Below are 14030 nucleotides of genomic sequence, written 5' to 3'. Positions count from 1 at the left end.
GCCAAGTATTTAAAAAGGAGAAGGCAGATGAGAGGTGGCTCCTGAGAGGCCAAGTCAGCCATACCTCTTTTTCCTGGCAGCTTTAATAATGGAGAAATCTTTGGATATTCAGAATTTGGAGTGCTGAGTCTTGATTTTGACTACGGACACCTTGACAAGGACAGTTCCTTTCCATTGGAAGGAGCCCCAGTGTTTCAAAAGAAAGTGAGAGGAAGGCCCCAAGATGCCAAGTGCAGCCAGACCTGTCTATTGTGGCAGCTTTCACTTGGGAGCAATCCTTGGATGTACAGAGTTTTGGAGCTGGAATCCAACTTTGTGCCATGGTTGCCTAGTCAAGATGGATGGTTTTTTCCATAGGAAAGAAAAGGGTGATGTCCAAGTGTTTTAGAAGAAGATGAGAGGCAGCCACCCATGAGCCAAGCCAGCCTGATCTGTCTCTCCTGACATCTTTCACCTGGAGGCTATCTTTGGCCATAGGGAGCTTTGGAGGTGGAATCTCAATTTTGTTTGTGGGCATCTGGAATGGAAGAAGAGTTCTTTTAATTAGGAAAGCACAGATCCCCAATGTTTCCAAAGGCAGATGAGAGCCAGCCTTCAGGACGCCAAGGCCAGCCAGACTTGTCACTGATGGCAGCTTTTGTGTGGGAGCTGTCCATGGATATAGGGAATTCTGGAGGTGGATTCTGGCACAATTTTGGTCATGGGCACCTGGAGGATAAGGATGTTTCATTTCCATAGAAAAGAAAGCCCAGAGCCCCAGTGTTTCAGTAGCAGATGAGAAGCCACCATCAACATGCCAAGGTCATCCAGACCTGTCAGGTGGCCCCCAAGAGGCCCGGCCAGCCAGATTTGTTCAGTGTTCCCTTGGTTCCATGGGCTCCACAGTGTCACAATGTTCATATTGATTCCATGAGACCCCACACTGTCACAATATTCTCCTTGTCCCAGTATTCTCCTTGCTTCTGTGGTGCCACAAAGGCCTCTTGCTTCCATGAGGTATGGCAGTGTCATCATGGCCCCTGGGCTCAATGTGGCCCTGCTGTGTCACAATGGCTCTTTTGACAATGGTTCTCTGTTCCTTGGTTCTATGGGCCCCACAGCTTCATCACTGACCCTTGCTTCCCCAGGGGTCCTGAGTGTCACAATGGTCCTGCTATTTCCATGAGGGACCAGAGTGCCACAATGGTTTCTTTGGTTCCATGAGGTTGCATGGTGTCTCCATGGTGTCTCCACAGTTTCACTGGATCTGCATTGTCACAATGGCCCCTTGGTTCCATGAGTTTCTGTACTGTCAACAATGGTTCCAACGAGGGCTTGATGTGTCACAATGGCTCCTGGTTTCCGTCACGTACGGAAAATCCCACTATGAAAAGTGCCCATGAAGATAACAGAGGAGTCCTTCAGCTTTATTTGAATAAAAGGAAAGAGTCTCCCAGGGTACACACCCACAGTTTTCTCTCTCGAAGTTCCAGAGGGTGTAGCCTCCTTTTATTCTAAACTCCTGGCTGCACATTGCCCTCTTCCTTTCCACATTGGGCAAGATACTAGGAAGGTACAGCCTTCTAAAACTGCCTGCCACATCTTCCCCTCTTGAACCTGTCATTTTAAGCCAAAGTTCATAAACTTAAGCTTGTGCAGACCACTTGTCTGTTTCAGGAGCCGAGCTGACTGGGCTCTCTAATAAACCTGTTGTTTGAAGTTAATAGAGACATTAAGACCCATTTCAAAGATGTAAACACCCATACCTTCAGTCATCTAATTGTAAAGGCATCTTCCCTAACAGTCGCACTGGCGTCCTTGAGTTCCGTGAGACCCCACGATGTCACAACTGACCCGTGGTTCCATGAGGTTCTGCAGTGTCACCATGGTGTCCCTGAACCATTGTAACAGTGCAGATTTAACAAGACCATGGTGGCACTAGGGGACCTCATGGATCCAAGGGGTCACTGTGACACTGAAGAACTTCATGGAACCCAGGGTCCTGTGTGAGATAGCAGCGCCTCATTGGAGCAAAGGAACCATTGTTGACAGCACAGAAACTCCTGGAATCAAGGGGCTGTGGTGACACAGCAGGGCCACATGGAACCAAGGAGACCTGTGACATTTAGGAACCTTATGGAACCGAGGGCCCATTATAGTACTGCAGAAACAAGGAGACCATTGTAACACTATGGGAGCTCATGGAACCAAGGGGCCATTTTGACACAGCAAGGCTTTGTGGAACCAAAGTTTCATTGTTAAACTGTGTGACCTTACTGAGTCATGAGCCTTTGTGACACAGCGTGGGCACAAGGAGCCAAGGGGCCATTGTGACACTGCAGATCCAAGGAGACCATTGGGACTGAGGAACCAAGAATCCAAGAAACCAAGAAGAACCAAGAATCCATTGTTACACTGTGGGGCCCTGTGGACCAAGGGGACCACAGTGACATTATGGGGCTTCATGGAATGATGGAGACTATTCTGACACTTTGGGACCCGATGAAACCAAGGGGCCATTACAGCATGGCAGGAATCCAGGGCACTACAGTGAGCACTGCGGGTCTTCAAGGGATGGAAGGTCCATTCTGACACTGTGGAAACAAGGATACCATTGTGACACTATGGAACTATAGAACCAAAGGGGCATTGTGACAGCAAGGCCTCATGAAACCATGGAGGTAATTTTTATACTTTGAGGCCTTGTGAAACTAAAGGGCCATTGTGGCACTTCAGAGCCTTGTGGAGCCAAGTGAACCACAGAGACACTGTAGGGCTCAGTGAAACCAGTGATCTGTTGTGACACTTTGGAGTCTCATGCAATCATTGGTCTGTTTTGACACTTCAAGGCCTTATGGAATCATGGAAACTATTTTGACACTGCAGGTGATGCCTTGGAGTGGCTACTTAGAACAGAGGCTAGACAAGGTTAAGAGAATAAAGTGGATATTTATTAAAGATCTTCAATAAATATGACTTGGGCAGTCAAAAGCCTCCCAGAGGCTCAACCCAAGATGGAGGGACAGTGGTCACAAATATTTCAGACAGACATAAGTTTGGTCAATTTACATGTCAGGAGTTAATCCTCCAATTACAGCTTCAGGCAATGAAGTCATAGTCCCCCAGTTCACTTTTGTCCCCCCAGTTCAGTTTCCCCCACCAATTCACTTTTCTTTATCCTTTCCAGAGCCTGAGGCTTTAATTTTCAGAGGAATTGCTTTGTCTGACAAAAATGTGAAGACAATTAACCGAGACTTTATATAGAGTTTAGAGTTATGCCCAAATGAAGTAAAGGGTTTGAAATATATGAAGGCTAAAATCTTAAGGCACCCCAGGTCTCACTGAAACAACAGGCCACTGTGACACTTTGTAACCCCATGGAACCAAGGAGCCCATTGTGACACTGCAAGGCCTCATGGAAGCAAAGAACCATTGTGGCACTATGGATTTTTGTCGGACCAAGGGGTGATTGTATCAATGTATGGCGCCATTGAACCAAGGAGTCCATTGTGACACTACAGGGCCCCATAGAATTAAGGATTCATGCCACAGCATGGGACCTCATGGAACCAAATGTCCATTGTGGCACTGCAGGGTCTCATGGAATCCTGGAGGCCATGATGGCACTTTGGGGCCTCATTGAATCAAGGGGCTCTGCAGGGCCTCATGGAACCAAGAAGACCCTTCTGACATTGTGAGTCCCCATGGAGCCAAGGGTCCATTGGGATACTGTGGCACCACAGACACCCCTGTGACACTGCAAGGCCTCTTGGAAACAAGGGACCATTGTGACACTGTGGAGCCCCATGGAAACAAGAGGCCAGCGTGACACAGATGGGCCTCATGGAACCAAGGATTCAATATGACACTGCCATTGTGACACTGCAGGGCCCCATGGAAACAAGGGAACAGGTAACAGGTCTGGTTGGCTTTGCCTGACTGCTCCAGCTGCCCTTGGCATGTCAAGAGTCTCTCCTCATGTATTCCTGAAGCACTGTGGCTCTGGGCTTTACTTCAAATGGAAAAGAGCTGTCTTTCTCATTCAAGCATCCATGGCCCAAATGGGATTCCCCCTCCAAAGTGCTCAATATCCAGGGATTGCTCTGAGACAAAAGCTGCCATTACCAACATGTCTGCTTCACCTTGTCTTCCTTAGGGCTGGCTCTCACCTGCCTTCAAACACTGGGGCTCAGTGATTTCCTTCCTATGGAAAAGAAACATCTCTCCTGCACAGGCAACCATAGCTAAAATTGGTACTTTTCCTCCAAAATTCCTATCCTCAGAAGTTTCTCCCAGAAAAAGGTTGCCAGGACAGACAGGTCTGCCTGTCCTTAGCCTCTGGTGGTCACCTCTATTCTGCCCTGAAACACTGGGGCTCCATGCTTTCCTTCCTGTGGAGAGCATAGCGACACCATGGGGCCCCATGGAACCATGGAGACCATTGTGACAGTTCGGGGCCTTGTGAAATGAAAGGGCTGTTGTGACACTGCAGGGCACCATGGATCCAAGGGGCCATTGTGACACTGTGGAGACACCATGCCACCAAGGACATCACTGTGGCACTGCTGGGCCGCATGGTCCCAAGGGGCCAGTGTGAAGCAGCAGGGCTGTGTGGAGCCAAGAGGCCATTGCTGCATTACAGGGTCTCATGCAGCCAAAGGGCCATTGTGATCCTGAAGGGCACTGTGGGTCCATGGAGACCATTGTGACACTGTGGGGCCCCATGGAACCAAAATTGGGACCCTGTAGGGCCTCTTGGAAGCAAGGGGCCATTGTGACACTGCAGAAGTAAGGTAAACATTGTGACCCTATAGGGCCCCATGAAACCAAGGGGATATGGAGTAGATCTAGCAAGTTTTGCTTCCCAGGAGCCACCTGACAATTCCAGTTAACTATGGAATGTTTAGGGTCACGTCTCATCAACCCCTGGAGAACTAGGGCCCTCTGCTTTCCTTCCTAGGGAAAAGAATCTTCCTTCTTTCCAGGTGCTTAAATTGGCTTAAATTGATACTACCTGTGAAAAATTCCTTATATGTAAGGGTTCTCCCAGACAAAAGCTGCCAGAACAGGATGGAGAGCTCTGGCTTGCCTTGTCTCCTGCTGGTCGCCTCTCATCTCAAGAAAGCCCTGAAGAAAGTATTTGAACAGGCTTGACTACAGGAATATAAATGAGTCTCTCATCCTCTGAAAAATTCAGATGCTCTTCTGATGATATGTGTCATTTTTTTCAATTGTGAATTTTGCGTAAAATATTATTTTGAGCTAAAGAATATTGCTCATATCACCCTACTAGTGTTATCTGACACAAATTCCTCCTCTACGTATGGATGCAGGTCACCTGTATAAACAAATAGCATAAAGAATCCAGTAGGAATTATTTGTCTCTGGTCCTGTCTGCTACTTCTCCTCTGGAGCTGGAGGTGCAGCCGTGGTGCCCACAGCAGCCCTGGGGCTCTGTACCCCATGGCCTCCCTGCTGGGCAGCCTCTGCCAGATCCTGCACAGCCCGTGGCACCTGTGGGCTGCACTGACAGCCCTGCCCCGGGCTCTGCTGGGCTCTGGGCCAGCAGAGAGGCCGGGTAGGGCTGACCATGGCCAGGAACAGGCCCTGAGCCCTGCAGGAGGATGGAGCTGGGCCACAGCCAAACTCAGCCCAGGGCAAACCTGGGCTGAGCAGCCAGGGCTGGCAACGGCTGGGGACAGAGGCTGGCGCTGACAAATATCCTGAGCCCCCTCCCTGCTCTGTGCATGCCACCAAGGGCACAGAGCAGCCTCCTCTCTCGGCCACTTGCCTGTTTCCAATGCCTTCCCCAGGCGCTGGCCCTGCCCCATAAGGGCTGGGCTGAGTCCTGCCCCTGCACGCTCAGCCAGGCTGAGATGGACACTGCTGGTGTCTCTGGCAGGCTCTCTCAGGCCAGCCCAGCTCCCTGCAAGCTGTGCCAGCTGCCCTGAGCTCTGTGCAGCACCAAGGGCCTCTCCCCAGCCCAGCCCAGCCGGCTCTGGCCCCACAGCTCTGCTCAGGGCAGGGGGCTCTGGGCAGGGGCCCCACGGCCTCAGCCCCTGGCAAGTGCACAGCAGCAGCTGCAGCTCAGACAGGACTCAGCCCCAGCCATGGGCAAGGTGCTTGGCCAAGGCAAAAGGAGGCTCCCTGTGTGCCCTGATCCCCTCTCCCTGAGCTCCTGAGAGCTCTGCAGCCCCTGCTGCCATCCCATCTGCCCAGGCCAGCACAACAGCCCTGGCCTTGGGGCCGTGCAGAGCTGCTCTTGCTCTAGGCCCAGGGCCCATCCCAGAGCTGGGGCAGCCACAAAGCTGTGACCATTTATGATCTCTGATGAGCATGGGTCCTCAGCCACTTGGAGGTTGTTAATGACTTTTACTTTTCCAGAGGCCTCTTCTTTCTCGAGCTTTTCATTTCAGGAATTCAGTGACAAAGGCCAAACAAACACTTGTTCAAAATACCCAAACATGACAAGGCCATGGCAATAATTCACATCTTTAACTCTTCTGTGATTAATTACACAGATTTCAGAAGTGCATATTCCAAGTGAATATACTATATTGAAAACAATGCAAAGACAAGAGTTTTGTCCTGTTTTATTTTCTGTTTATAGAGGAATATCAGCAATGCCCAATTGATATTGACCACCAGCACCTTTTAATGCAGTCTGAATGGATATGAAAATCAAGAGCCTTCATGGCTGTCAATCAATAACACTTTAACACCACCCCTTCCCTACAATTAATCTCATTCAAGCCCTGGGACTCCTATGGATCAGGAATGCTGTGACCAACAGGACCCTGTGCCCAGCACTGTTTGGGCCGCACCTCGAGTGCTGTGTCCAGTTCTGGGTCCCCTAGTTTAGGAAAGACATGGAGGGACTGGAGTGTGTCCAGAGAAGGACAACGAGGCTGGTGAGGGGTCTGGAACACAAGTCCTGTGAGGAGCAGCTGAGGGACCTGGTGATGTTTATCCTGTAGAGGAGGAGGCTCAGGGGAGATCTCATCACTCTCTACAACTTCCTGACAGGAGGGTGCAGCCAGGAGAGGGTTGGGCTCTTTTCCCAGGGAACAGTGACAGGACAAGAGGACAAAGCCTTAAGATGCACCAGGGGAACTTTAGGCTGGACATTAAGGAATATTCTTCACAGAGGGTGATTGGGCATTGGGAATGGACTGCCCAGAGAGGTAGGTGAGTCGCTGTAGCTGGAGGTGTTTCAGGATAGACTGGATGTGGTAATGAGTGCCATGGTCTGGGTGACAAGGTGGTGTTGGGTCACAGGTTGGACTTGATGCTCTCCAAGGTCTTTTCCAGACTGGGTGATTCTGTGATGATTGTGACACTGCAGGGCCTCATGGAGCTGAGAGGACCATGGTGACACTGTGTACAACATGGCACCACAGAGCCAAGGGGCTACTGTGACACTGTGGGGCTACATGGAAGCAAAGAGTGCATTGTGACACTCTTGGTCCTCATGGAACCACAGAGGCCACTGTGACACTGCCAGGCCTTGTGGAACCAAGGGGCCATTTTGCCACTGCAGAACCAAGGAGAGCACTGTGAGAGCCTGGGGCCAATGGAATCAAGAGGCCATTGTTCCACTGCAAGGACTCTTGGAACTAAGGCAACAACTGTGACACTGTGGTACCCCATGGAACCAAGGGTCCCTCGTGACACTGCAGGATCTTGTGTAACCAGGGCTCCATTGTGACACTGCAGCACCAAGGAATTCATGGTGGCACTCAGAGGCCTCATGGAACCAAGAGGCCACTGTGACACTGCAGGGCCTTGTGGGACCATGCAGAGCATTGTGACCAAGCAAAACCTCATGTAATGATGGGGCCATTGTTACACTGCAGGGACCCATGGAAGAATGGGGCCAGTGCTGCTCCTCAGGGATTCATGGAATGAAGGAAAAGTGTTTGGCACTGTGGTGCCTCTTGGGACCAAGAGGCCATTGTGACACTGTGGGAGCAAGGAGAGCTTTGCTGCACTGTGAGACCTCATGGAACCAAGGAGCCATTGTGACACTGCAGGGCCCAAGGATCCAAGGAACTTTGTGACACCAAAGGGTCTTATGGAATGAAAGGCACATTGTGATACTGGGAGGCCTCATGTAATCATGGAGATGATTGTGAAACTGGGAGGACTTCACGGAATATTGTTTAAGCCCAGCTGGTTGGGGGTGTTGATCAGCTGTATGGTAGGAGAGCTGTGCACAGGGATCTGGAAAGGCTGGATCCAGGGACTAAATCCTTCAATGAGAGGTTTAAGAAGTTGTCCTGGTTTGAAAGGACAGGTGTCTGCCAGTAAGGGCAGAAGTCTCCCTTTGAATCAGAGACTTTGGTTCCACTCCCCCCAAGTATTATAATTGTTTGAATCAAGGACTCTGAGGCAGAGATAAGGGGGTGGGAATAACAGCTCTTTTACTAATATATCTAACTGTACAAGCAGAAAACAACAGCAGTTGTTAAAATTGCTAACAGAACAGAATAGATAACTTGGTGTCAGTCCTTTTAGATGCAAGCACGTTGTCTCTGTGCTTAGTCCCAGTCCGGATCTGCCGAGGGCAGGCAGGGGGCTCAGGAGGGAGGGGGCGGTAGTGGCCACGCTGGTCTCGGGTGGGAACGGGCTGGAGCGGTGGCTCCTCGCTCACCGTGTGTGTCCGGGGGATCAGCTGTGTCCACAGAGGCAGGAGGCTGGAATGGGGCAGATGCAGGGCAGGTGATCGCAGAGGCTCTGGCTCTCCTGTGCTCCGGCCGCGTGGGCTGAAGTTCTCGGGCGTTCCTCCTCCGAGCTCCCCGGAAACACGAGACCCCTCCCGGAAACCTCAGAGGTCCCTCCGGGAGCCGTTCCCACCCACCCCTTTTGTCTGGACTCATCAGAGACCCTGGGTGTAACCCGGCCAGCTCCATTGGCATGATAATGGGAAAAATTCTTTCAATTGACACAGTAACAGAAAAACACTCAACCCCCAACAGAAGTCCAAGTGCCAGGTACTGAACTTTTACAAAAACAACCACTGCAGCACTACAGGAGTGGGATGGAGTGCCTCGACAGGATCTCTGCTGTGTCACAATGGACCCTTTGTTCCACGAGTTACCAGTGTCACAAGTGAATCCTTGGGTCCATGAGGCCATACAATTAGCAAATCTCCAAAGTATCAGAAAAAGACTCCTTAACACTAATTTGGAATTAAAGAGGGCATTCTTTATTCAGGCCTGAGATCCAATAGGGGATAACACCTAACCAACATGTGATTCTAAAAGTGTATTTCCCATATGCAGTTGCTACCTGTGACTTAAAACTTACCCATTTCATAAACCCCACCCCAAATTCCCAGTTTCTATCCTCACTTTTTCTATCACTGCACCCTTGAGGCAGATGTCTTCTTCTGGTTTTCAAATCATCTCTGCTGGGAAAGAAGTCTTTCAACGCACTGCTCCCCTGCTTGAAGTTTACATGCACATTAAAACTGAATGATCCCTTTTGGCATAAAGTCCAAGGCTTTGTGTGGCCAGGCAGAGGCAGGCAGAACACAGAGCTGTCAGCAAAGGAAGGGGCCAGCCAGGTGCGGCTGCGGGATGACGACAGCCTGCAGGGACAGAGGTGCAGGGCATGGACATCTAGGACAGCCTGGGCTGCAGAGGGCACAGGGATGGGCAGCAGCTGAACGGCCCTGCCAGAGCCAACTGCTGCAGCACTTGGGTCATGGCTGCTGGCCCTGGGCCTGAGGCCAGCAGGGAAAAAGTGAGCCTTGCTGTGCTGGGGGAGTAATTGCCTCCTTGTCCCTGCTCAGCAGCCTGGCAGGGGCCACCCCATGATCCTGCCCTTGGCATTGCTCATCCCCAGAGCCCAGTGGCCCAGGAAGTGCCCTGAGCAATGAGGGAGGGACACGATCTACCTTGCCAGGGGCTGGGCTCAGGCTTTGGTCCTTTGCATTCCTGAAACACACCTAGGTTTTCTGAGCATCAGAGACAGATTTCCCTTGTTTGTCACCATCTGTCATCACTGCCACCAGTATTCTGCTCTAACTGAAACTTGGAGACACTTTCACACTCATATCCCTCAGTGCAATCCATTAAAACTTCAAGAAACTTTGGAGTTGCAATTGATCATATAGTTGTTGAGAATTTTTTGGGACACTCGCTCAGGGACTGAATCTGATGTAAACAGCACCAAATCCCTGAGAGACCCATTAAAGTCCTTGTGCTGTGTCTGTGCTGCTTAGCTGGGACGGGCTCCTGGCACAGAGGAAGATCCTGCAACCAAGAAGACCTTCAAAAGACATTTCTGCTGAGGAGCAGCTCCTCTCCCAGCCCAGGAGGGCTGGGGCTCTGCCTGCAGCCACCCCAGGCACAGCACAGAGGCACAGAGAGCTTCAATCAGTCAGGGCTGGGAAGATGCTCACAAGTGACTGGGGCAGAATCACTCCCAGCCTTTGACACAGGGACCCTCTGGCTGCAGGACAATGCAGCTGCAGCTCCTGGAGAGATCTAAAGCTGGAACATCCCAATGCCTACAGACTCTGTGAGTACATTCTCTGATCTCTCTTGTGTAGAGCAGACAGGGGTGCCCAGGGCTCTCCTGCAGAGCAGGGTGCTGCAGCCCAGGGCACTGTGCTGTGGCAGGGACTTTGCTGCCTGCCAGGGACAGCTCTCACGCAGCCCTGGGATCTGCCCACAGCACTGGGGGACAATATCTGGGTGGAAGGATAGAGCCACTATGGATTGAAATTGTTTTTGTGTGGTGAGAACGCTGCAATGGTCAGGACTTCTCCCACCTTGACATATAACTCCAGAACACTTCCAAGGTGATTTTACAGGGAGCAGAGCATGGCAGGGGTTATATAAAAAGGAAAATCCCCTTTTTTAATCTACTGTTCTGAGCTGCCTGAATAGAAAATTGTGCAATGATATTAATCTCTGAGTTTAGTTTGAAAAAAATATATATTACCTCAGATCCCAGTAAACCAGGCATTGCAGCATCAGTGCTGCTTTTCCAGACTCCTCAGGGTTGCTGTGACATTGCCATCAGAGCCTGCAGAGGCAGAGCTGGCCCTGGGCAGTGCCCTGTGCTGAGAGGGATCTGCAGGGCAGAGCTGAGCCCCCAGGGCTGGGTTGGGCTCTGACAGCACTGGCAGGGCTCAGCCCTGGGCTCAGGGAAGCAGCTGCTGGCAGGGACAGTTCCAGGCAGCAGAGCCCTGGGCAGGCAGTGGGGGGAAAGTGCCACCAAGCTGTGCTGGGATATGTAAATTCCTCTCAAAACAGAACTATTCCATGATTACTATTTTACAGATCCCCATTCCAAGACACTGCAAATGTCCAACAGCAGCTCCATCAGCCACTTCCTCCTGCTGCCATTGGCAGACACGCGGCAGCTGCAGCTCCTGCACTTCTGCCTCTTCCTGGGCATCTCCCTGGCTGCCCTCCTGGCCAACGGCCTCATCATCAGCGCCGTAGCCTGCAGCCACCACCTGCACACCCCCATGTTTTTCTTCCTACTCAACCTGGCCCTCACTGACCTGGGCTGCATCTGCACCACTGTCCCCAAAGCCATGCACAATTCCCTCTGGGACACCAGGACCATCTCCTACTCAGGATGTGCTGCTCAGCTCTTTTTCTTTCTCTTCTTCATCTCAGCAGAGTATTTTCTCCTGACCATCATGTGCTATGACCGCTACGTGTCCATCTGCAAACCCCTGCACTACGGAACCCTCCTGGGCAGCAGAGCTTGTGCCCACATGGCAGCAGCTGCCTGGGCCAGTGGCTTTCTCAATGCTCTGCTGCACACGGCCAATACATTTTCCCTGCCATTGTGCCATGGCAATGCCCTAGGCCAGTTCTTCTGTGAAATCCCACAGATCCTCAAGCTCTCCTGCTCCAAATCCTACCTCAGGGAACTTGGGCTCATTGCTGTTACTTTCTGTTTAACTTCTGAATGCTTTGTGTTCATTGTTTTCTCCTATGTGCAGATCTTCAGGACTGTGCTAAGGATCCCGTCTGAGCAGGGACGGCACAAAGCCTTTTCCACCTGCCTCCCTCACTTGGCTGTGGTCTCCCTGTTCCTCAGTACCGGCACATTTACCTACCTGAAGCCCCTCTCCATCTCCTCCCCATCCCTGGATCTGTCACTGTCAGTTCTGTACTCAGTGATTCCTCCAGCCCTGAACCCCCTCATCTACAGCCTGAGGAACCGGGAGCTCAAGGATGGCCTGAGTAAAATCACCATGAATTCTTTTCACAAGTTATTAACTCTCATTCTATTGTATAACTATTATGATATTACTCATTAATGCCTACTCTGTGTCCTGTGTTTTTTCTGCTGACTTAGGTATCACACTTCTTAAAATTTGTTCACAGGAAAATCTTTGTCATTACCCTTTATAATTCAGTATTTTAATCCCTAGTGTCAACCACAGGCTATATAATCCAAGGACTGTACTACATACGTGCTTACACAAAATAAAGAACTATATATTGCTATGTTTGCCTGAAATGTTGGGCTCCTCTGGAGCTGCAGGGTTGGTGCCTCTGGGAAGAGCTGGTGTGAAAAGGGAACCTCATTTCTCTGCACTTCCAGGCACCCCCAGGGCTTCTGCTCCATAACTTCCACTTCCTTCACTTCCACACTCCCCTGCAGAGCCTCTGTGTTGGTTTAAGGTCTCACATCTCTCTCAGCTCAGTCCCAGTCCTGCTGTGTGACTGTCCAGGGACTGCAGGCAGGGACAGGCCATGGGCACTGGTGGGACAGAGCTAGGCTCTGCAACAGCATTTCCAACATGCAAGGGCATCTCGCTAGTGCAGGGCCTGAAAGCTTTAATCTCCTTCCAAATTTCTTCTCAAGGATGTTCCCAACACAGTGCCCTAGAGAGGAGAACCGCACTGACAGCCAAAGTGTGGCAGTGTTCAGGGTGGGGCTGCCCCAGCAGTGCCATTGCAAAGCCAGTGCTGCTTCCAGCAGTGCCCTCTCACCCCAGGGCACAGAGTTTGTTCTTCCCTGCATGAAGGGACATCAAGTGACCAGGTCAGGAGTCTGTGTTTGCAGTGCAGGGACATTCCACAGCCCTGAACATCCTGTGTACATGTGAGGGGACATAAAATGAGCACAAACACCTTCAGATGTTTCTGGAGTTTCCAGAGTCTAACATCCACTGGGACCCCCTGGATGCACGGCTGGGATGATCTCCTGTGCCCAGAGCTCTTGTGTCCATCCCTCTGGCCGTGGGATACCTCGGGAAGGGGCAGGGCAGAGTGACACCACAGGGCTGAGGTCCCTGCCAGGCTCTGGCAGTGGCAGCAGAGCCCAGGAGCCCCTGCCCTGCTGCAATGAACTGTCTGTGTGTGTGCCAGGGAAGGACTCATGTCCCTGGACACCCCTGGGGCTGTGAGCAGGGCATGAGTGCAGCTCAGGGGTGGGCACCTGACAGAGCCCTGGCATTTCTGGCTGTGCCCATAAGAGCAGAGTTGGGCAATTTGGCTGTGGTTAAACCCCTCTGGGCATCCAGTGACAACAGAGTGTCTCTGTCACTGTCCCTCCTTACACAGAAAACAGGAGAAAATAAGGTGAACTGTTGTGGGTCACCATAAAGAGAGATTATTGTTTGGGGGATTAAAAAGCAAGGGCCAAATGTAGAAGAAAGGAAAACCATGGAGAGACAAGAATTACCACACATAATGGTTGCTCTGGAAGACAAATATACTAATACAGAAAGTCCAGAGACCCTCTTGTCCCCCTCATTTCCCTGCTGATCAGGACATCCCATGGAATGGAAGATCCCTTGGGTCAGTCCATCCCAGCTGTCCCATCCCTGTGTCCCCAGGAACACTTGCCCACCCTCCGGCCATTGGTTTAGGGGTTGCAGAGATGCCTCATGTGGGGCCAGCCCCACTCAGGAACATCCAAAGCCTTGGGCTGCAACCAAACCCACTCCAGCTCCAACAGCCAAGCACAGCAGGACAAGGGCTACACTGGGCAAAGGGAACTCCATGCCAGCCACACCCAGGCCAAGGGGGCTCAGGGGACTCTTCCCACCTCTGTTATTCCACAGTTCA

The 14030-nt window shown here is 51.3% G+C and overlaps 1 protein-coding gene across 1 annotated transcript; it reads left to right on the top strand.

Moving 5' to 3' along the window:
• Window positions 1-10477: 10477 nt before the first annotated feature.
• On the top strand, window positions 10478-12271 carry LOC306815834 (olfactory receptor 14A16-like; the record flags this gene model as incomplete). Its single annotated transcript, XM_079332360.1, has 2 exons — window positions 10478-10506; window positions 11274-12271. The coding sequence occupies exon 2, from the start codon at window positions 11297-11299 to the stop codon at window positions 12269-12271; it is 975 nt and encodes a 324-aa protein (XP_079188486.1). The 5' UTR covers window positions 10478-10506; window positions 11274-11296.
• Between the last annotated feature and the right edge of the window lie 1759 nt (window positions 12272-14030).

The sequence above is a fragment of the Erithacus rubecula genome (assembly GCF_903797595.1).
Source record: "Erithacus rubecula genome assembly, contig: scaffold_246_arrow_ctg1, whole genome shotgun sequence".
Classification (NCBI taxonomy): Eukaryota; Metazoa; Chordata; class Aves; order Passeriformes; family Muscicapidae; genus Erithacus; species Erithacus rubecula.
Note: the sequence above shows the minus strand (reverse complement) of the source record. Positions and strands in the feature narration are given on the sequence as shown.